The sequence below is a fragment of the Phacochoerus africanus genome, chromosome 2, assembly GCF_016906955.1.
Source record: "Phacochoerus africanus isolate WHEZ1 chromosome 2, ROS_Pafr_v1, whole genome shotgun sequence".
In the NCBI taxonomy this organism is placed as follows: domain Eukaryota; kingdom Metazoa; phylum Chordata; class Mammalia; order Artiodactyla; family Suidae; genus Phacochoerus; species Phacochoerus africanus.
Window position 1 is genome coordinate 136,228,906 of NC_062545.1, and position 25,180 is coordinate 136,254,085.

The following is a 25,180-nucleotide window of genomic DNA, read 5'->3' on the forward strand; positions in this document are numbered from 1 at the left end:
GGGAAGATGCTTCGGGTGGAGGGAGTGGCACACGCAGACAGAGCTATGAGAAAAAGCCTGGGGGCTGTGGGGGAAATTTTGGAATAAACAAAGATGGTGGGCCTGGCAGATGACAGAGCCGGAAAAGTAGGGTGGGAGTGAGGCTCCGGAGGGGCCTTGGCGAGCAGACTAAGGTGCTGTGAGGGCTGAGGGGCTGGTGCACAGGTGAAGAGCCCGTTCTGACAGATGCCCTGGAAGCAGGCACGTCAGCCCTTTGCTCCAGGGTAATCCTCTTTCATGAAACCCAAATACCCTGGGCCATGTTTCTGTATGGAATTTGTGAGCTAAATATTTACTTTGGGCAGGGCCAACTTTATCTACTACAGCTCACTTATTTGGGGGTAAACACATTAGAGAAAAGTATACATTAAAACAAATCTCTCCCTCCCCTCTTCCCATGCAGAAAAAAGACTGCCATTCAAAAACAAAACAAAATAAAACAAAAACCCCGAAAAGCTATACTGAGGGCTCAGCTTTCCGGAGTCGCTGGGACAAAGTACACGTATATAAACAGTTGCAGCTCAGCTCCATGGGGTCCCTAGAGTTTGTATTCTTTGAGAGGTCTGCGGGCACGAGGTGACTGGCCAACAGCTTCCTTAGTGACTTACACACCAACCTTATTTAACTTAACAGGAGTCATTAGCTAAATTTTATGAAGATAAGGACTTCCAGGAGTGAGTTGTCGTCTGGTTGTTTTTTGATTAAAAGCCAGACAAGGGAGGCCTTCCCTGAACCTGCAATTTTATTTCACAAAGTCTGCGGTGCTGAGTGGGCCCCACGAGGGCCACTGGGGCTGGTGCTGTGGTTTGACTTCATCGAGTTGAAAGCAATCTGTCAGTGTGGAGAGGAGTTGCGAAGGTTATTTTAAACATTTAGCTAAGCTTTTGACCATCTTCTTTTAGAGGCATTCCTGGCTGCAAACAGCCTCATCCTGGGTGACATAAGACAAGCTATTGAATGAGGTTAGACTGAGGTCCCTGCAGCCAGAGAGCTGGTCCACCCATGTTGCCATTAGCTGATTAATAGGTGTTTATTTTTAGGGCTTGAACTAACAGGCCACGCAAGATGATATTTAAAGTAATCTGTGAGTGCCTCATGCTTGCAAAAGACCTAACTTTTTGTGTGGTTGTTGATGTAGCTAAAGTCCTTGTCAGACCAATAAAACTGAATGTCAAAGACAGAGAAAACCCCAACCCACCCCATGACACAGAGGGCCATTACAAAAATAGATCCATTATGCTATTTTTTTTTGTCTTTTGTCCTTTTTAGGGCCACACCTGCAGCATATGGAGGTTCCCAAGCTAGGGGTCTAATCGGAACTACAGCTGCCAGCCTATGCCAGAGCCACAACAACACCAGATCTGAAGCACGTTTGCGACCTACACCATAGCTCGTGGCAACACTGGATCCATCACCCACTGAGCGAGGCCAGGGATCAAACTCACAACCTCATGGTTCCTAGTTGGATTCGTTTCTGCTGTGCCATGATGGGAACTTCCCATTATTTCTACTTAAAAAAATACATTTGTTAGAGGAAAAGGGAAGAAAAATATGACCAACCAGTTACGGCAACTGGTTGAGAAAATTCCTTATATCAGGTCCAATGCCTTGCACAAACAATAACTAGGCTTGCTATTTATTTATTGGCCACACCCACAGCATGTGGACATTCCCAGGCCAGGGGCTGAACCTGCACCTCGGCAGGGACACAAGCGGTAGATACTTAACCCGCTTTCAATGCAAGAGAACTTCAGCTTACTATTTTTTTATTTTCATTTTTGACTGCCCTGAGATATATAGAGTTCCTGGGCCAAGAATCAAATCTGAGCTGCAGTGGTGCTCTAAGCCGCAGCTGTGGCAATGCCAGATCCCCAAACTACCATGCTGGGCCAGGGATTGAACCTGAGTCCCAGTGCTCCTAAGATGCCACTGATTCTGTTCTGCCACAGTGGGAATAATAAATTATTGAAAAATAAATTATTATGACCGCAGATATACACTATTAAAAAACCTACTTTTTGGAGTTCTTGCTGTGGTGCAGCGGGTTAAGGATCTGGCGTTGTCTCTGCAGCGGCTAGGGTTGCTGCTGAGGTGTGGGTTCGAACCTTGGCCCGGGAATGTCCATATGCTGCAGTTGTGGCAAAAAACAAACAACAATAAAAAAAACCTATTTGTATTTAGGGAATTTATTTTGATTTATTTCTAAAGAATTCAGAAGCAAGATGGCAAAATGAACTAGTCTCTCTGCCAAATTCTAAGTTCAAAAGATGTTACATACAATTACATATTTATTGTTACTTGTTGAATGTTTACCTTCCTCATAGACAGTATGGCCCATAGGAGCAATATCTTGTCTACTTTACCATTACCCGACATTGAGTGGTTTGGGGCACACAGCAGATGTTGCATAAATACTGCATAAATTAATGACTGACAAGTAGAAAAGTTATACAGAAGATCTTTGTACCGCTATTTCCCTTAGGTGTGCTCTAGATGGCATACCTAGAATGAGCTGAAGAGTTTGAAAAACAGTGCTATTATTTGGTTTACTTAATCATTTGCCTTTGTTTACGTGATGAGCTTTCCCACTTCCCCAATCAGGTCCACCACTGGTGTTGACTGGGCATGGCCTGAGGGAAGTTAAAGTCAGTGCTTTTCACACTTCGTAACTCTTCTCTGAGCAATTTTTTTTTTTTTTCTGGCCGGGATAGTTTTACAGGAAAAAGAGCCCGACGGAAACTTTTCTCTTTTGGTTTAGATTTGTCACACAGTTTGCCTCTGTAGCACACACTATTATGACACTAGCACTCCTTCCATACGTTTTGGTTAAACCCACTTCCAGCCATACTTCTGAGGGATAACAACTTTAGAATGGAAGACTGGAAATGATTGCTGGCAACAGTCCTGTCCACTGCTAAAGTCTGTGCTTGAGACCGAAGAGGAAGGTGAAGTTTTATTTAGACGCCATAGAAAGGCTAGTAAGATCTCAAGGGCCCCCAAGTCCAGCCAGTAAAGCTATTACGTCCACAGGCAGATCATCTAGGATCCTAACGGGGGACACATATGGCTATTTACCACCATGATTTCCACAGGGAAGCAGCAACCCCCATGCCTTTTGTCTATTTTCTTGATCTGTCCAACACAGATCAATCACCCAGAGCTCGTGACATGTTGATAATGCCCTTCAGGCTTATTTATGGACCAAGCTTGGCTTTACAGAAACAGACTACAGTCACCATTTGAAAGAAGAATTCTGTGATCTCACCCAAGATTATGCACTGGTTCTAGACTGGATCTGCCTTTGGTAGGACTAACAGCCCCCATGTCAAATGCTGAAGATGCTAAACGATCATGCCTTCAAGGGGTCAGATAGATGCTGCTCTCCAGCACAAGAGCAGACATTTCAGAAGATGGAAGTAACTGTCACGAGAAAGAAGGATATCGCGTGTAAGGCATAATTTTAAGAGGAAGTCTTTTAAACTCACAGGGTGACATTCAGACTTTGCCTTAATTTGACTGAGAGATGGTTAACAAAAGAGGCTGTTCTCTGATCAGAACTTGGCTTATTTGTTAGAATTAACTTTCTTCACTCAGCAAGTATAAAACGCCTAGAATATTATAACAACAAAAGCTCTCATTTTGTGTCGTCATTTTGCTTAGATTCCCCATTTATGAACTTTAAACACACACCACAGCAAACAGAAAAAGGTCATAGAAGATTTAGGGTACATATTTCCTCCACGCCTATCTTCTTTTTTTCGAAGTGCTTATTAGCGTAACTTGATTATACTTTATTTATTTATTTATTTAGTCTTTTTGCCTTTTCTAGGGCCGCTTCCCAAGGTATACGGAGGTTCCCAGGCTAGGGGTCTCATCAGAGCTGTAGCCGCTGGCCTATGCCAGAGCCACAGCAATGCCAGATCCAAGCTGCGTCTGCAACCTACACCACAGCTCATGGCAACGTCAAATCCTTAACCCACTGAGCAAGGCCAGGGATCGAACCGGCAACCTCATGGTTCCTAGTCACATTCGTTAACCACTGTGCCACAATGGGAACTCCTACACTTTATTTAAAGTGTTTCTATATTTAGTTCTCCTAAAGAATTAAACATAATCAGCTCAAGAGAGTGGTTTGCAATTTTGGAGCCCCTTAACTGGTGTGTGGGGTCAGTTTCTTTGGGCAACTGTACCTAAGTTACCCAAAGTTATATAACAGGAAGCATCCGAGGACTTGAGGCACAAGGGACAGTCTAGAGGATACTTCAGCATCTTCTTTCTTCATATTTTAGGAGACATGAAGAAAAGCAGGTTGCTTTATTTTACTAATCCAGATAAGGCTGAAAGGAGGAGAGACCTAGATTAAAGGACCAAATAACTAAGCTATAAAGACACTTTTCTTTTTTTCCCCAGATATGAGAAGACAGTACCAATTTACATTTGTGTCGTGCTTTATGCTTTCTAGAAAATGCTGACATGTTGTTTAGGAGGATGAAGATTTTAGGGAACTCAGTGAGTCCCACAGACTTATTGGCAAGACACTGACTTTAGGGCTGAGATCTGCTGACTTCTAATCCAGGGATGATGGAAGAACTTTGGCAAGTTCTGTTGAACCATTTTACCCTATCTTCCTTACTACGTTGATTACTCTTCTACTTGAGTTAGAATAAAAAGTGAGTCCCTATATTTTACATCTTACCTTGTGTAAGGAGATCGACAGATTTTTATTATTGTTCAGAGAGAATTTAGATGGGACAAATTTGATGTAACTGCTAAGCATTATTAAAATATATTTAAGCAATAATTTTGTTTTGAAACTGATTTTACATTTTGATGCCATCACCTCTGACAAGCTATTTCTTAATGTTGTATCCACAAACCTTTTAATTCTATAAAATGGGATTTTTCTCAAGCATCCTAAAATATTCAAAGGTAATATTAACCTTTATCTGGCATGATGTACCAATGAGAGTTTTAAAAATTAAAAAAAAATCATGCCTGCCTTCAAACTACTCATCTGTTTTTTTTTAAGAAATGTAATTATCATTATCATTACATTTCTTTTTAAAGGTGGGGCAACATTTTATCTTTTAGGAAAATAAAAACATATTGGCCTTAGTCAAATTTTACAACTCTAAGTTTTATAATTCCTGTAAAAAAGTATGAATACAATCACTCTTTTTATTTAGAGAAATATTAAATATATAGTACATATTACCAGTTTTGGTCTTTTGCTATGATTCTGATAGCTATACATTGGGAATGATTTTAGAACAAAAGGACCTGTGACATTTTCAAACAAATAGAAATCAGTCCTTAAGTCACAAAACTGACTACATAGAACAATTAAAATCTAATTGTTTCAGAATTAATAAAATGCATAAATATGTATATGATCACAATGGTACTACAATAAGAACATATCAACTTGTTTAATATTAATTAACCTAATAGATTTGGGGGAGTTAAATATATTCACTATAATTAACCTAATAGATTTTGGGGGAGTTAAATATATTCACTGTACTCTTAAGAGTACAGTGAATTATATTCGATATAATGATAGATAGTATATTTAAATAACAAAAGACTGAATAACTTTTAAAATTATATACAAGTGATTATAAAGAGGTTAAAGGGTAAGGAGGTTAGAAAGTAAAAATATTTGCCTTGGAATGATAGAGAAATGATCCTTATATCTTCGCATCACTCTTAATAGCTTAGTATCTATCCTTGCTGATGCAAATGAAAATGGGGGTTCAGAGTAAGAAGCCATAGCTATAATCACTGTCCTGTAATTTCTGAAAAGCAACCACGGTTCAATGGTGTTGATGGGGAGGTAGAGGAATGACAGTGGGGAAGATTTCACTGAAGAGGTGAAATTTCTATTTGGTTTTGATGGTTGAGAGGGGAATGTAAGATGGGGAAGGATGGAAGCGTATGGACGGAGCAAGGGTAAGAAAATAGGCATTAGTATGTGGTATTTAGAAGCTTCCCTAGGAGTCAATCTGAAAATCAACACAATGATAGGCAATTAAAAGAATGAATGTGGAAAAAGCTAAACAGATGATACAAATTTGGAAATTACGTTAAAGACAGGCATTTAGACAAGATCTGGCTGGGGAGTAAAGAGAGAGGGGGAGTCTGAGGATGGAAAATTAGGGCTGAGAATGTCAGGAGCTGGTGGAGGAAGGTGACCCAGCCCAGAAGGTTGTATAGCCTGAGAAGCACCAACAGGGTAGGAGGAGAATCAGAAAAGAGTAGGGCCAGAAAGGCAAGGAGGGGGTTTAACAGTGTCAAACAGAGGAGAGTGGTGGGGCAGGAGGAGGACGAGGTGTCCGTCTGGGCTGCATCTGATGAGGAGCTACCATGGCACCAGTTATGGTTGAGACAAGGCAGAGATGTGGGGAGTAGAGACTCCAAGTGCAGATGACTCTCTGACACTGGTGACTCTGGTGGCGAAGAAAAGAACAGAGCTAAGAGGAAAGATGGCGGCAGGAGAACAAGGGCAGCTTAGAGGTAGGCTGGGCAGCGTTTGATGATTGGTGACCTAACATGATCTCACATATTAGCACAAAACAATGACCTTCTGGGAGTTGTGTCCACAGACCCAGTCAGAAGGACATAAGGTAAAAAGATTATAATATAGGTAAAAACAAGAGGCTGTTACAATGAGATTGCAGGTCTACCAAGAAGTACATTATCCACACGGTGGACAAATGTCTACTACTTTGAAAATCTACAGATCTAGCACAATTTCAGAAATATTACAATTTTTAATAATAATATTAAAAATATTAAAATTAATAATAAAAAAGATAAGCAGCATCCTTGTTAAGTGGAGTTAGGAGGGAATAACAACATAATTTGCACCAACTAATGACACAGGACTAAGAACTTAGATTTTATCTAGAGGAATAAAAGGTTACTTTAAAGAATATATATTTTCAGCTTTGTCGCCTTGAATTCAGATTAAAAGTGAAATCAGCTTTATATTAAGGACATGTATGCTAACTTACAAATACTCCTTATTTGTTTGCCTTTCATTTTCTCTTATTTGTTGAACATGGTCAGAGTTTAAGCCTGGAACCTTTGGGAAGTCAGGATTAACGAGCTTTGTATTATATCAAAATAGGTCTCCATGTTTATCATTACTTGTTGATTCCAATTTAATGAAGTTTTAGGCAGAACTATTAAAGCATTAGCGCCAATATTCTAAAAGGTCTTTCAGGTATATGTGCAACCGCTGTGAGTAGTGTGGGTTTCGCTGTTAATTTGGTATAAAAGTGAGTCAAATTAACCAAGAGAAGTGAAATTAAGCTTTGGGCAAGCACTTTCTCAGTTATAATAAATCCTGGGTTCAAGAATTATGGCATAACTACCAATTCTTTCTGTAAAAAGTATTTGAGCTCCTGAGAGGGGCTCAACTTCCAATTATTTACCTGCACATGGTAACAGGAACAGTTTCTCCACGAGTCATTGGAGGGCCAGTTTTTAAGCTGTAATGTGTAGAAAGTCCCAAGTCCAATCACTAGCTCAGGCTATGATCAGTGGCTCTTTTTTGAACTTAAGTATATATATATGAATGTGTGTACCACTGTTACTTGCACCCACCTACCTCACTAAGTATCCTGGGCTAGGCTTCCCTTTCCATCCATGGCTACCCAACTTGCTGGGTTAGTAAGTCATGCCCTCCCAGAACATCAGTGGTCATCCAACTTTTATGAACAACTAACTCATGCCCAGGGAGTCCAAGTGGTTCATCAAACTCTTCCCATCAGTTAACGGTAGGTTCCAGAAGAACTTCAGAAAAATGACTGAAATTAGTGGTCATCACTGCTCAGTACCTCTTTTGTGCCAAGCACTACAGTTAAAATTTTACTGTGATGGGAACTCAAATATATGAGAACAGCTTTTGCTGTTCTGTGATTGACTTAGGGATTTCCCTTGGCTGGTTCAATGACCTGGAACTTCCTCCATGTAAATGTTAATCATTCGCTCCATTCTCAGAAATACACAAAAGTAAGAATCACAGAGGTCCCTTCTGGTGAATTTGTGCAAGCAAACTAGACCTTACAGGACAGCACCCTGAGCTTTGGAATCCATTCCACAGCTCATTCAGAAAGAAAACCCAAGTTCCTTACAGGCCAAGCAAGGCAGCACTTAAGAGAATTTGATGGTTTCTCTTGGGCAGGGAAAAGTCATCCACTTGCAGTGCCAAGAAGGCATGAGGGGAACTGTCTTGAAAACAGTGCCTACCGGAATTCCAGCCTATTTCTACAAGAGTCACCATGGTGTGACAGTTATGTTTATAGGACTGAAGGAAAAAACAGCAGAGGGGAGGAGAGGAAACAAACACATGAAGAAACTAAGAAAGAAAGGAGGGATTTACTTACCAGAGTCAAAGGAAAGAGATGAGACTGGATAACTCAACATTTAATCATTGTATAAATTCCAACAACAATAAACGTCATGAAGGATTGGGGATTTTAGCTACAGAATGAGAGATTTTTTTTTTTTTTCACTGCTGCAAAGCAAATACAATACGGGCAACAAGAGAGTTTTCAGCAGACATTTTCTTAAGCAAACGAAGGCACAAAGACCAGTGTTTACTGCACCTTGCAGTGACTGTAAGTGGTCTAGGAACACAGCAAGAAATTTACATGTGAAGCTCTTCATAACTGCTTTAAGTACTGCTTCCTAGACTCTGACATTCTCCCTGCTGAAATAACTGACTTAACTGCCTAAGATGTTCAAGTTCACCACCACGCCACATGGCCACCACTGTTCCTCCTCTATGCTACACTGAGCCCCTCGCTAAGTACCAGGCACTCTGCCAGGCACTTTGCATAACTTTATCTCAAATTTTCATGTGAGAGTTATTTTTAATCCATATTTTCCAGCAAATTTCAACTTACATTTTCCAAGTGTTCACTATATGTTCGTTCCCGTGAATCAGGGCTCAAAGGCTCCAGCTCTTTTTGGTTCCTAAGTCTATGCCTTGTTTAAACAAGTTGCTCTGGTTTCATCATGCAACAATTTTAAAATAATGAACACTTTGAGGTTTACTAAGTGAAAAAGGTTGCCATCAGCTAATTGGGAGAAAGGTATCAAGAAGGCATTTCCATTTTGACAAAAATGCCTAAATACTGGACCCCTGGCATATATGAATTTAATCTTAGACTTTTAGGGGAGAATTAGATAATGTACAAATTACACAGTGGAACTTGCAAAAAAAAAAAAAACTTTTAAGCAGCATTAAAAAAAAAAAAACAAAAAAAACCCTGCTTCCCCAATTCCAACATATGTTTTTACACAAATCTGCATGCTCCAATTAATCTGCTGAACTGCTGGTGTGCGGCCGGACCGCCTTAATCATCTTTGTAAGTACAATGTGCAATTTGTGGTCTGATTTCTAGCAAGAAAAGTGCACCTAATTTTGGCTCTCCCCATACTTAAACCTATTTTAGAAAATTAGAATTTAACCATAGCTTTACACAGTCTTAAAAAGAAAAACTGTATGCAGCTGCTGACAGGTCATTGATGTTGTAATACTCTGAGTACCCGAGGAGAGATTTTATAGTATTATCCCAATGAATGGCATGAAAGAGACTTGGATTTTAAAAATTCATCTTCACTTGTCAAACATTATTAGGAAAGGAAGGAAAAAAATGGAGATTTCTTGGGATGATCTGACACAACGGCATGTTTTTCTGGTCCACCATGTCTGGCTGGCAGAACTCTTTTCTTCTCTACTGAAATAAACAACTGTTAGTACAATGCTATGTTTGGAACAAGGCAAGTTTTATTTTCCTTTTTAAGCCCTTGGCTCAAGAGAACAGTCTTATGGGAAACAGCTATTGTGTTTACTGTTATTTGATGATGAAATGTCATCTGACTAAAATACTTCTGTAATAAATTATTCCATTCAATAAAGCCATCAATAGTTTGGCTGGTTTAAAATGCAATTTGCATTATAATGCATTGAGAAATCCCTGATGAAAAACTCCTGTATACATTCGTTCATATCAATACACACATAATCGCGCTTGCTGATGCTCCCTCTCTTTTTCTCCCGCCTGCCTTAAAAAAGTTGTTTGCAACTTAAAATATCACAAAAATTTAAAGTCTGAAAATGCCATTACCATTTCAAAGTTAAGTACAGGATCATTATAAAACAAAAACAAAAATGTTGAATTATTAGTTTACCTAGAGAGTGATGATTAACTAGGAGTGAATGAGTGTTATTAAAATGTAGTTTTTAATCCATTTTCCTGTAAAAGTAAATGGCTGTAAATGTCTACATCATCCTATTTTATTATTATTATTTTTAATAGTCATTTCCCCACTACAGTTTTTTTTCTACTGTATAGCATGGTGACCCAGTTACATACTCATGTACACATTCTATTTTCGCACATTATCATGCTCCATCATAAGTGACTAGACATAGTTCCCAGTGCTACCCAGCAGGATCTCATTGCTAATATCATCCGATTTTTGATGATCTAACAGAATAGCCCCACCCACTCGCTTTTGGGAGCCAAGCTCCTCCTCGTAATTTGTTTTTGTCACACTACTAACTTTACTGTGGTGTGTATCCTTATGTGTATTTGATTATAAATTATGGAGATGAGAATTACTTTTATTCTGGGAATTTTTCAATGTCCCTTAAGATCACTAGAGACATCCTTGAAAAGGCAGAGTTGGCAATTAATTATTGGCTTCGTGAAAGAGAACAAACTCCTATTTCTTAATTAGTCTGGTTTTGATCTATGACTACTTCTGGAAGAGGAATTGCTGTTGAGGGAAAACTATGTATACCAGCCAAATAGCCTCCTAACACAAACCTAAAATATTTTCCTCTAAGGAGAAAACCTTTTGAGGAAATAAGAGGCCATTCTTTTAAAAAGGAATGCCTCCAAGATGCAGTTAGAACACAAATGGCATTGAGTACACTACCTCCCTCATCAAGTCAAGTGCTACGGCGCCATGGCTATATTGGTCTGCTAATCCCACAGTGCCAGAGACCTTTGGGAGAATGGGGATTGGATCTTAGGTGGCCCTGTGTTCCTAGAGCCATGCACAGGGCCTGACATACAGTCGGTGCCCAACAAGTGCTCATGGGTGAAGATGCAAAGGAGTAACTGATCTCAGTAAGGACCACTGAGCTGATAGTCCAGGCTATGGCTAATGCTTTGTGAAACATGGCATCCTTCCCAATCTCGTTGGGGCACCATGGCTCTTGGCCTCCAGGGTACCTTCTACTCCATCTTCTATCTGAATCTTCTTAGGGCTAAAATGAGTTTTGTGCTAAGTCTCTTGTTACCATTTTATTTTCAATCAAGCAAGAACATGTTTCAGTAGTTTGGAAAGGAATGGATTCAAGATGTGAGATGGATACCCACCATTTCTTTGGCTGTGTGCACCATAAACTGATGGTTTATTCTACATAGTAGGAGAAGCATTGCAACTTCCAGCCTGACCCTGACCAACTGGCTGTGTGACCTTGAGACGTTTCAGAGACTTTCTGGACCGCTTTTCCTCATCTCATCTGTATATGGAAAGGTTTTACTAGATGATCTCTGAGGTCCCTCTTGGCCCTACTATTCTTTTCATTGTATTATTATTATTACTTATATATGCAAAAGTGAGTTCCCGAGTGTGATTTCTAAACATAAACCGAAAAGGAATCTAAAAAAATGGACTTTCTGCCCACTCAAAAAGATCACGTGAACCCCTAGTTGTAACATAAACAGAACCCAATGGAATACATGTACCGAATTTATTAGACTATTCCTTCTGATTCCCACCTGAGATGCTAATGCATGAAGGACATGAGCAAATTGCTTATTTACCTAGTAGTTATTTAACAGTGTTTCCTTTTAAGCTAAATCTAGAGGTTTGTACTCATTAAGTAGCATGGGTTTCAGGGAGTCTGAATCCCTTTTTTTTTTTTTTAATTTTATTGAAGTATAGTTGATTTACAATGTTGGCAGGGAGTCTGAATCTTCTGAAACTACAGTCATTCCTAGGTATCTATGGGGCATTGCTTCTAGGACCTGCCATGGATACCAACATCGGCAGATGCTCAAGATGCACAGTTGGCTCTCCTTATCTGTGAATTTCGCATCTGCAGATTGTAAACATAGCACTTTATGTATTGAAACAAATCTGCCTATAAGTGGACCCCTGAAATTCAAACCCTGATGTTCAAGAGTCAACTGTGTAGGCAAAATTTTGCATATGTGCAAAATTACACAGGGAGAAAGTTCATAGCTTTCATAAATGTTTAACTCCAAATTTTAGGAACCTCAGCCTATCTAATGCCATTAACTGCACCCTTGGAGTTGGACCTAGATTGGATTCTTAGCTCAGCCACTTAGTAGTTATTTGACTTTGAGCAGGCCTCAGTTATCTTCTGAATAAAACAGAAATAATACATTTACTCTGAGGATGGCTATAAGGATTGATAAAAGATACCCACAGAATTAATGTATATACAACCACTGGTCCAGGGTCCAACGCGCAGCAAATGATTAATAAGAAACAAATACATTTTACTTTTTGTCTTAGCAAATAAGGTTAAGCATAACTAAGTCCTCAAAGTTGTTAGCTGCTGATAATCCAATCGACCTACTGGTTGAGAAAAGGATTTTTTTCAAAAGCTGTGGACAGGAGGCAGGGATAGAGGTGGGTGTCTAAATATGGTAGTCTGTAAAGAAATCCATCTCTAATAGGAATCTTAACTATACTACTTGATACAATTATACTAGAAGGGTTTAACCAGCATTAAACCTACAGTTTAAAGCAATGTAAAATGTTGTACAATTTAGGTTTATGCAAATCTCATTTCAAGTAGATTTCTGAACTCATCTTGCTGAGCTGATGAGATTTTCTGATCCAAGGTCTGCTGGCATGAAGTCATGGAGACTTAACAAGAGGGCTGTGTGACATGGTTTCTGAGGATTTTTTCTAGTTCTAAAACTTTATAGTTTTCTTCTCCTGAATGAAAAATGGAAGATCCCCTTTAAATGAATCTCCTAAATTATCTAAATAGTTTCAGGCCCCCTATTGGCAGAGGTGATCCCATGTCTTGACCTACCAGGTGATGGGGGCTTCCATATATAGGAGATCTCAATTCTCTCTCCATGTGGAATCATTCTAAATAAGCACGAGTGACTGTGAGAGTTCTGAATCAAAGACAGAAAACTTTTTGCATTTTAAAGGAAGAGAGAGAGGAATGTTGCTGACACTCAGTACAGTCTGACCACAACATAAAATGGGACTGGCTACCATGTACCACTGGGAAAGCAGTCTGTTTCAATGGACCACCTTCGGCTGACTATATTCAAACTATCTGATGTATCAACTTAGTTGGGTGGTTTCTTAATCTTGTCTTTTCCCAAAAAGGTCTTTGGGAAACAGACTGTCATATTATATTCAGCTGGACCTGAGTCCCACAGAAGTCTGGTAACCTGGGCACCTTAGCAGGTGCAAAGATTTGAACTTAGGTCCAAAAAACTCCAGAATTAGTGGTTCTTTCCACTATACCAGTGGTTTGCAAAACATCAATGGTGAATACTAGGCAGTTGTATCAGAATCAGCTGAGGAACCCAATAAAGTGCTCTTTCCTAGGTTTCAGGCCCAAAGGGTCTGATACAGTAGGTTTGTTATATTAAAGAAGTACCTCCATTAATTCTGATGTGAAGCCAGGTTTGGGAACCACCCAGCTTTCCCTCTCGGCTGCAGTCTCCAGGAAAGACTTTTTTTAGGGAGTAAGAATTGAACACTGAAAAAAAAACAAAAACAAACTGGACTTAATTAGAGGGTGGGTTGTGAGATGGCCTTTGATGAAAGGATCTGGTATGTTTTTGCTTGTTTATTTGTTTTTTTGGGTTTTTTTTTTTAGTACTGTACCTGTAGCATACGGAAGTTCCCAGGCTAGGAGTCAAACTGGAGCTGCAGCTGCTGGCCTATACCACAGCCACAGCCACTGCAACACCAGATCTGAGCTACACCTGAGACCTACAGCATAGCTTGTGGCAACACTAGATCCTTAACCCACGGAGCAAGGCCAGGGATGGAACCCATATCCTCAAGGATGCTATGTTGGGTTCTTAACCCACTGAGCCACAATGGTAACTCCTTTTTTTAAGAGAGTGAGATCACTGTCCCAGCTAGAGCAGAGGGTCACTGAAGGATAAGGCTGGGGAGATATCTAAAAATGAGACAGCAAATAGGTTTATCATTTGGAGAACTCTAATGGATTGGTAGTGGTTTCTATGAAGCCCTGTGTTAAGAAGGATTCTGATGCAGGAGTTGTGGCATACAGCCACATGGTAGAATAGAAACGCCAAATTTAAATACAGAACTTCATTTTTAAATGACAACATATGGTGTATTTTATAGTCCATCAAGATTGGCTTTGTTTAAATGAATATAAGATAAAAATAAAGACAAATAGTAAAATTTAATTATCTCTTCCAAATTCTACTTGGTCCCTACAACTCTGTTTTTAATTATAGCTTCATGACTTTTACCTGAATTCCTCAAATGCAAAATACATTCTTTTAAAATTTATTTTCATCATATCTTTAGTGTAATGCAGAAAAGGAATCTTAAATATTTATTTCAGCATTTTATATTTTTATTGGTTTTGTAAACCACTGAAATTGTAGAGTGTAGTTAGAGTGAGTTGGTTCCATATGCAGTAAATCAACTGGAGGACAGACTACAGGGTACACCATTTACAAAGTGAATCACTATAGCTAAAAATATAACTTCCTCCCCTCCCACCTCTAAAACCTGCCAACATCCAAACAACTACAAAATTGCATGCTACAGAGATGTGTACTATATTCCAAGATAAATATATACAAATTAAGCTGGAAAACCACAAGGTGTTATTGATTAATTCTAAGAAACATTTCACAATTGAGTCTCACAGATACTGTTCCTAAGTACAAGGAGGGGAAGAAAAGGATTGCAGAGGATATGAATGGGGGAAGGAGCCGTATGCAGACAGGAGCCTTACTAGAGAATTTTAGATTAAAGGCAAATCAGAAGCACAAGCTGGTAGTGACAAAAAGGAGTTTCAGGAGTTCCGTCGTGGTGCAGTGGAAACGAATCTGACTAGGAACCATGAGGTTGCCGGTTCGATCCCTGGCCTCACTTAGTGGGTTAAGGTCCGGTGTTGCTGTGAGCTGGGTGTAGGTCGCAGACGCGGCTCAGATCTGGCATTGCTGTGGCTCTGGCAGAGGCTGGCAGCTGTAGCTCTGGTTAGACCGCTAGCCTGGGAACCTCCATTTGCTGCGGGTGCAGCCCTGAAAAGACGAGAGAAAAAGGACAAAAAAAAAAAAAAAGGAGTTTCAGGCTCAAGGAAACATTGTTAGGGTAGAGAGCCTCTATCCCCCTCTCCACTTCCTCAAGCTGCACCCCCAATTTAACACAATTGGGGTCAGCGGCTTCAGAATTTCCTAACAGAAGTGGGTGGGAGGCAGGAGAAAGTGGCTTGTGATAAAGCCAAAACCCCAGAAAACGTATAGGTAAGGCTGATATAGGTCTTACAATCAGTCCAAGCCAGGCCTGGGGTAACCAGGTATTTGGTATTCATTCCAGAGCATGCTGAATGCTGCATTTTCTCTGCAAGAGGCTGGAGCATTCAAAAATCAAGCACTTGAAGACCCAGAAGGAATTATTCAGAGGCCTCCAGTTCCAATGCTGACTCCTCAGCAGAATTAACTGAATCATCAACCATACTTTTCCAATCACCTTAAGACTTGGTTTGGGGTTAGTAGATTCAAACTACTACATTTGGAGTGGATAAACAGCAAGAGCCTACTGTAGAACACAGGGAACTGTATCCAATCTCCGGAAATAGACCATGATGGAAAATAATATAAAAAAAGAGTATATATGTGTATGACTGAGTCATTTTGCTATACAGCAGAAATTGGCAACATTATAAATCAACTACACTTTAATTAAAAAAAAACCTTAAGATTTAAGATTCAATGCCTAGAACAGAGCCTGGTGCACAGAAGAAGCTCATTATGTGTTTTCTGAATGGTGATCAGATGTCTGAAAGATTGATAGTATGTGGTCTTGGTAGCTGGATGCTGGCAATGATAAAATATGAAATAGTTTTCTAAAAAACAGGGTAAATGGGGGATTGGACCATTGTTTTCTAATCAATCTAAAAATCAACAAGGAGTAGCTCAAAAAGGGCTGCACAACATAAGATGATCAGAAGTGAGGAAGTGAATTTGGTAGGTTGTAAAGGTGGAGCGATTTATTTAGAAATTCAGAAAATTATAAAAGTAATTTAAGCAAATATATTTCTTTTCTCCCCCTCATGAATTTTGCCCACAATTATGAAAATATTTGTATTCTATTCAGACTGAGGGCTCAGTAAGTGTTATAATTGATCTATCAAATACATATTCAGTAAATGAAGTGCCATAAAAAACATGCCTGTCAACAATCAAGATAATGATGATCCCTGCTGATATGCAGTTATTTCTCTAAGTATAAAATTCAAAATAACCTTTAAAATAATACAACCTCAAGATCAGAAATTTGGCCTCAAAAATACTGAGACAATCCATTGACAGAGGAACAGATAAAGAAGATGTGGAACATATATACAATGGAACATAATCACCCACAAAAAAAGAATGAAATAGGGCCATTTGCAGCAACACAGACAGACCTAGAGATTAACATACTGAGTGAAGTAAGTCAGAGAAAGATAAACATCATGATATCACTTACATGTGTAATGTAGTAAAAAATGATACAAAATAACTTATTTATAAAATGGAAACAAACTCAGTTTCAAAACCCATCTGTGGTTACCAAATGTGAAACCACTTGGGGGAGGGAAGGATTGGGAGGGTGGGAATAACATATACCCACAGCTGTATAAAACAGGTATTGTATAGCCCAGGAAAATCTACTCAATCGTTTATAATAACGTATATGGAAAAAAGAATGGATATATTTATGTGTATGATTGATTTACTTTGCTGTACACCTGAAACTAATACAACACTGTAAATCAACTACACTCCAACAAAATTATTTTAAAAATAAAGACAAAAAAATGAGAAGACAATTCACACAGTTTCTTGAAATTCTGTTTATAAATGTAATTGGAAATTAAAACAATTATTTCTAAATGAAAGTGAATTGGCAAGACAACCTTATGTTTTAGAAAAGATTCCGAATGGCTCTAAGGTTTAGATTACACATAAATGAGGAAAAGAAGAGATCACTATGTTGGGGGTGACTGGCACCCGCTTTCAATATCAGTAAAATGAGCTCATTTAATCTTTATTTCTCCTAAAAGCCCTTCACTGCCTTTCCCCTCTTTGAACCTGCCTTCTGGGCCGAGATTCTATCCGTGTCAGATGAGATGTTTACTTAACAGAACAAGCATACGGCAGGAACAAGGTAACGACAAGGAAGGCCATCCTTTTCACACAAAGAATCATCTTATCTCGAAGACAACAACATATGGTTATATGTGACCCTGTACTGGCGTAAGACAGGGACACTGACGCAGAATAATCATCAGTGTCCCTGTCGGAATCCCACCCAAGCCCTGGTGCCTAGAACAAAGCAGATACTCAAGGAGGAACTGGTAAACACATGAACGAACAAGATCTGGGTCCCTCCTGGTGGGTTCAGACCATTCCCCATGCCTCAGTCTCATCACTACCACTGATGCCCTTGTGAATGTATCCAACAAATACCCGGGGGCAACAGACACCCCTGGCAGACCCCAAATCCGTGAGATAAGACTGCCCAGCAGTCAAAGCATCTAAGGCTCCTCAGGAGAAAGTGAATCAACAAAACTATAAAAAACCTATCCTAAAACTGTATCATTCAGCATGTTGGATAATGAAATACTTTGGCAAATTGAAAAAAAAAATCAAATTTAAAAAAGTGGTTTAGAGTTCCTGCTGTGGTGCAGTAGTTTAAGGATCTGGTATTGCTGTGGCTGTGGCATAGGCAGGCAGCTACAGCTCAGATTTGATCTCTGGCCTGGGAACGTCCATGTGCTGCTGGAGTGGCAGAAAAAGAAAAAATATAATAAAAAATTGATAAAAAATAACTGACACAACACTGTAAATCAACTATATTTTAATAAAAAATAAAATGGAGTGACTAGTGACTAGATCTGTAAACTATTAAAAAAAGGAGTTTATAGATCTTTCTACGTATAGATTTTCATGATAAAGATCTAGCTATTAATTGATAGGATAGCTCTAGTCTAAATTTAAATCAATGAACAAATAAATAAGTGCATAGGTAAAGCTAGGTAGAAACCAAAAGCAAATATTAAGTTCCTATAAAAATGAAAGAGATGTAAAATTATAAAGTAGTTTTCTACAAATGTCAAAATATCCTAAAATTTGGAAAACAGATAAAATGCTTACATGTTATTGCTGATTCAACCCGGTGGCAGACAAAATTAGAAAAAGCTGTGTGTTACCCTTCATTGTTATTGGACCAAGACTCTGGCAGAATAACATTCACCTTTTCATTTGAAAATAAAGATACATGGAAACTCTTGAGTTGAAAGGTTAAGTGTCCTCTCTGTGTAGTTGATCCATGCAGACCTAATCTAATCAGGGTGCTGTCCGCAGGCACCGCTGCCCTGACCTGGGCTTCTGGTTTCCATGCGGGTGAAGATCTAACCAAGATGTAGGCTCTAGGCCTTTGACCTACTCGAGACCTTGTCGCGGCCGGCCGAGAGTTCTGCTTAACAGTCAGGGAGCTCTCGGTTCAAATCAGGACCATGTGCGGTTGGCAAGGACAAGGCATGGCTCTGGAGTGAAAAGGCAACATGATCGAGTGCTTCGGGATATTTTAACAACCAGGAGGGAGATTACAGCGAGATAAAACTGGGCTTTCAGGTCACTTTTACCCATTCATGTTTCTCCCCGGTTCTTTGGACTAGACAAATTTAATTTTACTGTATTTCTTAAGAATTTGCTAGACAAACAAAAGTTTGGTAAGTTGTTTCACGGTTGATTGATCTTGGGGAAATGGGGATGTTGTAAAGTTTCCCTGTGACATGTGTCACCTATTAGATAGTTAGCTTTTTCTATTTCCAATGGAGCCAAACCCAATTAATTAGAAAGTGGTTTGAATTACAAGCTAAATACAATGAAAAGTAATAAAAACAGCCAATGACATTTAGGTCATCAATAATATTCCTGAGGTAATGCGACATTGATTTTTCTTGCTTTCTATGATAAAGAGCTTTACAAGTCGTCAAACTGACAGTTTAACCCCCAGTTATTATAGGAGTAACAACAGCAGGCGTCAAGAGCACAGATTTAATAAAGGGACAGATTTATTTTCTTTTTGGTTCTCACTTTGTTTCTCCTGGAAGTCACTCTTTGGAACCTAAGATGGTCTGAGTTACCAAGAACTTGAGGAAGCCTACAAATCATATAGCTTCTATACGACTCAAACGGATAACAAACTTATAATTTTTGTTGTTTTATCAGCAAAATTCAAATCAGAGCAGATATCAGAGATTCAGAGGAACTAGAGAAAAACAACTGTCAGTAGTACACTGGTATCTTCTTTTTTAATAAGGAAAAATACAGATTGTGACAATCTTTGCTAAAAAGTCCTCCTTTTTATCCTTCAGAGTAAAACTTAATTATTTATTTATTTTTTGCTACAATCCAAAGTTCAGTCATTGGATGGATGTATTTAAGAATGTTTAAGGTCCATGAAAATCAATGCTGTTTGAACTACTTTTAAAATTTTAGTAGATGAAACACTCATGATGCAAAGACTTCTCTCCAAATAGCTAAACTTTTTATCTTGGGGTGGAGGGAGAAAAACAGAAGTTATAGATTTTATTTAATTTAATTTATATGATTTCTAGTTTGTTAGCCTTTATGAAATATTTGAGGAAGACTGGATGATCCTTCAGGTCTCTAGTTATCTTGGCTGTGGTCCTTCCACCCAGTCCCTGAAAAGGCTCCTCCAAGCTCCCAATCTTGCACAGGGGCCATCTGCATCACTGCCCAGTTTAATCTCAGGAGGACATCCCACAAGGCCTGGAGAAAGCACCAAGTGGTACAGGGGACCCCCGTCACCCCTTAAACCACCTTAGAGCACCAGCTGGGGTTGCTGAGGAACCTTCATCACCCTGAAGATTTTTCTCCCTGGCTAGATAAGTGGCAAGTCTTCCTTGCTGAGTAGGTTTTGGTACCAGATCATTCATTATATCCTTCGACACACACACACATCTTTCGAGGGTAAAGGCCAAGCCTTTTGCCATGGCTTACAAGATTCTAAAGAATCTTGTTTCTCAGAAAATTCCCTTCCTACCCCCTTTCCAACCAACCAAACACTAATATCCAGCCACTGAGAATCAGATGAAGTGCTCTGCCTCGGCCAATTCTCTGATACCTCCATGCTTTGGTTTTTATCTTGCTTTACTTGTTTTTTTTCCTGCCCAGAATTACTTCATCCCATATTTTAAGGTTGATCCAGTTGATCTTCTCTGGATAACCTTAGAATGGCCCAGCCATTTATGTCAGAAAGAGAAGCACTTATCCCCTAGATCTAGAGCTCTACTATCCAACACGGTAGTCACCAGCTACATGTGTTACTAAAAACCAGTATTAAATTTCATTTTCTCAGTAAGGCTAGCCACATGTTTTTGTGTGGGTTCAATAGCCATAGGTAGCTAGTGATTGTTACATCGGACAGTACAGACATTAACATTTTCTATGACTATAGAATGTTCTTTAGGGCAGCACTGGTCTAGAGAATAAGGGGTTGGTGGACTGTCCCATCCACCATGGGACCAACACCCCCAGGTTCTGGAAATCTCCCACAGCCAAATGCCACTGGTGAGGAAATAGAGAAATCTCATTTTCCGTCTTTGTCTGAGCCCAGCTCATCTGGTCCTATGGCTCACCAGATCCTAAGGGCACTTACCAAACACCAAAAGCACATCTGGGATTTTTGTTTGTTTGTTTGTTCTGAATCCTGAAAATAGCATGAAGAGTAGGAGCTTCTTGATTCTAAGACTAGCAGATGAAATATACATGTGACTACAAAGTAGGAGAGAACAAATCATTGCCATCACCACTATAATGCTAATTCGTTAGTTTCTTTGTAATAGTGCTACATTTTGGGTTATAGGGGCTTATCTTTCCTACCATAAGAATCAAGCTATTCCTTCAAACGACGTCTTCAAACAAATTGACTTCTTTTTGGAACAGAAATCCTTTTGGAATTTGGCGGTATAATTAAACCGATGTCCTCAAAGCATGGTGCTTCCAGGATTTAGGAAGAAGATTGGAAAATCCACCTTCTGAGAATGAAACTAGAGAAATCAACACATAGGAGACTCCAGTATTCCTACAACATACAGTGTCAGGGCCTCCATGTGCCAGGCTCAGGGCTGGGCACAGGGCTGCAACAGAGGTTGCTTCTTGCTGGGATAAAGGTCATTGCCTGTCAGTGTAATTCAAACCAAGAGGATGGTTGGAAAATGGACTGTCCCTGAGGCTAGGCTATTGCCCTGGATCAGGGGAGGTCCCCAGGAAGGCAAATCTGGAAATTTAATAATACAAAAAACTACTGGTACACAATTCATGGCTTGAAACCCTTGAGCCAGATGGCTTTGAGAACTCAATTTATCAGATTTAAAAATTTATAAATATTGCATATTATGTCATACCCATAGTGGAGAACAAAGTAGTACTCTGTAATCAAACATATTAATATTTCTCAAGCAAAACATATCACTATTCAAACCAGGTGAAATAAGTAGTACCTAAATAGCCTTATATGAGTTCAGGTCAGGTTTTATTGGAAATATGTCCTGGTGCCACCTTGCCAAAACAAATTACAGTTTAGGGAACCATTTGGGATTCCAGAACTGTAGACAAGGCACTGTACAGTCTACCTGAAAATATGATCTGTTACCAATACGGTAACTGTTAAAATAGAATCTAGGAAAAGGAGAGCCAAAGGAGGTCTCCGATTCTGTCCTGGAAATGAAGTACTTCTGGTCTATAGAGAGAAAGCAGCTGGCCAGGCTCTCCCTAGAGCAGTCTCTCTCTGACCTCCCTGGACACTGGAATTAGCTGGGAAGCATTAAAAATCCATGCCCAGGCCACACCCTAAGCTACACAAATCAGAATCGCCAAGGGTGAGATCAGACACCAGTGTGTGTGTGTGTGTGTGTGTGTGTGTTATTATATCACTTTTTCAACTCGGTTATCAAATAAATACAATATAGAATATAAAATGCAAAAATCTCAAGCACCTTGAACAAGATAAAGAACACTCTAGGTTTCTTCTCAATCCTTATCATCCCCCTGTCCTCCCCAGGGGCAACTGCTACTGTGACTTCTGATCACCAGGCACTATTCTGTAATCCTGGTTCTCAAACTGGGCACCACCTGGCAAGTTCTGACCAGCACTGGTCCCACCCCAGAGATGCTAATTTACATAGTCTAGGCAGCAGCACTTGTATAGCTCTCAGGTGATTCCAACATGCCAAATTCTTAAATATAAAACCACCACAAATAATCAAAAAGAAGCTGTCTTTTGCAGGGAGTTAAGGCTGAATTTCCTCTTCCTTCCTCCCTCCTCGTTCTTCCGATATCTTTTCAAATTTTCTTTCTCTCTCTCCCTCCCTCCTTTCTTTTATATCTAAGCCACAATTGTTACTACAGATCACAGAAGCAGCTGATAGAATTCCATCTAATGAATCCCCAATTTTTTTCCTTTCTTTTTCATTTTTAGGAAGAAATAATTTTGAAAAGGGACATAAAGAAAGATGGGAGAAACAAAAGAAAATAAAGCAAATTGAGTGGGGGAGGAGATGCAAGGGTTGAAGGGGAGAAAAGATCAAGGGAAAAGAGATGGGGGAGAAAATAAAATGTTTTCTCTCCCAACATAGTTTATTTCACCCTGTAAGTTTACCCTATAAGGACCCAAAAGGACAAAAACAACCCCCCCCCAAAAAAAAACCCCAAACTTTTCAAAGATGCTGGTGGCACCCTGATGTATCAGCTGACTATAACAGAATTTACTCCATGATTTTTTAGCCCTTGTAGCAAAGAACACCTTCCCCAGGGCTCTTTGTGTTCTTGGGAGGCAGTATAGCATTTTAGGTGAAAGCTGGGTGCCTACGTCAGACAGCTGTGCTCTTGAAGCAATAACTCCGAGAAAGCTACCTCTTTAACCTTTTTATAGCTTCATGTTTCATCATTGGTTAAATGTAGTCAACAGTACTTGTGATGGTGAAACTTTCTCCATTAACCTGGCTAGGCTGTGATGTCCTGTTACATCAAACACGAACCCCAGTGTTGCTGTGAAGGTATGTTGCCGATGTGATTACATCTCCAATTGAGCTGACATGAGGTAGAGCAGATCACCCTCTAGAAAGTGAGTGAGACTCAACCAATCAGTCGAAGACTTCAAGAGCAAAAACTGAGGTTTGCGGGTAAAGAAGGGATTCTGCTAAAGGACCGTCACACAGAAAAATCCTGTCTGAGTTTCTGGGCGGCTAGCCTGCTCTACAGATTTCAGACTCTCAAGACTGCAGTCTTGACTCTTGCCTGAGTTTTCAGCTTGTTGTCCTGTCCAATGAGTCTCAGAGCTGCTAGTCCCCACAGCTGCCTGACTCAGGGCCCTTAAAGAAATCTCTTACTATATGTACATACACATCCTACTGGATTTGTTTCTCTGGAGTACCCCACCTTGTGAGGTAATAAATGTAATGTGCTAATGCAATGTAGTCAGTGCTGGCTCCAGTTTTGAGGGTGGTGTGGGGCTTCTTACGTATGGCTTATCTCTCCTGCCATGACCAGAAGGCTGAGGGAAGATCCTGAACTATGCACTTGGGATATAATCTCTTTCTCTCTCCTCTGTCCTTGGTACACCTTTTCATCATAGGTGTCAGGCCAGTTCTAATTCACTTTACCAGACTTGGAAAATAATTAGAGCCAAAACAACCTGGGAAGTTTGTTCCAGACTATGGGTACTTCCCCCTTGGCTGCCACAGGTACTTTTATTTATTTATTTTTTCTTTTTATGGCTGCAGCTGCGGCATATGCCACAGCCATGGCAATACTGGATCTGAGCCACATCTGTGACCTACACTGCAGGTGGCGGCAACACCGGATTCTTAACTCACTAAGATCAGGGATTGAATCCACTTCCTCACAGACAATGTGTTGGGTTCTTAACCTGCAAAGCCACAATAGGAACTCCAGGTACCTGTATTCTTTTTCTTCTTTTGCTTCTAGCCCCCAACCCCAGCCCACAGTCTGGGTCCTACTTGGTCTGTTTTCCTCAGGGTCCGGCCACCTACATCGCAGGAGTCAACAGGGATGGTGCCAGTTCACCCATCACTCTGACCACTGGCTGAAGTCGCTGACATAAATATTCTTGTAACCACTTGCAGCAAACCCATTTGCCATGCCAGCATGGGGAACTGGGGAAGAAGCAGCTTGGTGTACTGCCGACTGGGCTTCCAAAATAAAACCCCTTTGTCAGTCCTCAGGAGGACTGGCCAGAGGTGGAAGGGGACAGGTACAATTGGGAACAGGAAGATGACTCTAGGAGTTAGGGTCTAGCTCATATTCTCTCCCAATAGTCTGAAAAGGAGGCCTGCTGGGTGGAAGGCTCTGCCTATGCACCAACTCTTGGTACTGGATCAAACTTAGCTCAACTCCCTTATTTACCAAATTAAGCCAATGGAGACCTGGAAAAGAGGTCTGGTTAAGCTGGTGGATGAATCAGTGCTATGACTTGGACCAAATGCCAGGCCTCTCCATGCACTGTCCAGTGCTTTCCTCCACCACACCGCATGGCCATTCGCAGTTCAAGTACGAGGTAAAGTAACAAGACTTAAAGAACCGTCTCCTTTACCGTGAAAACACTACTAATCACGAAGGCCCACACCTTCTGCCTTTCTCTGGCTGCCCATGAAATGTCTAAGCCTTGGATGTGTGGCTCATGGGGGTGGGAGGCAGCAATTGGCATTTGCCGTAGGCACAGGATATAAGGGGTTGCAAACGCTTGTCTATTCTATAGGTGGTTTCCTATGAAGAAACTTGATTGATGAGTCACAATTTCTCAG

General features: G+C 40.1%; 1 protein-coding gene across 5 annotated transcripts in view; it reads right to left on the bottom strand.

Moving 5' to 3' along the window:
* The window catches only part of CDIN1 (CDAN1 interacting nuclease 1), a 230,677-nt gene that overhangs the window by 17,537 nt on the left and 187,960 nt on the right, over nucleotides 1-25,180 (bottom strand). The window contains exon 11 of one of the 5 annotated variants that reach the window (XM_047766776.1): nucleotides 13,727-13,828. The exons of the other annotated variants lie outside the window; for them this stretch is intronic. Coding sequence (XP_047622732.1) covers nucleotides 13,732-13,828 — 97 coding nt within the window. The 3' untranslated portion in view covers nucleotides 13,727-13,731. The remainder of the gene's footprint in view (nucleotides 1-13,726; nucleotides 13,829-25,180) is intronic. 5 annotated transcript variants of the gene reach the window in all.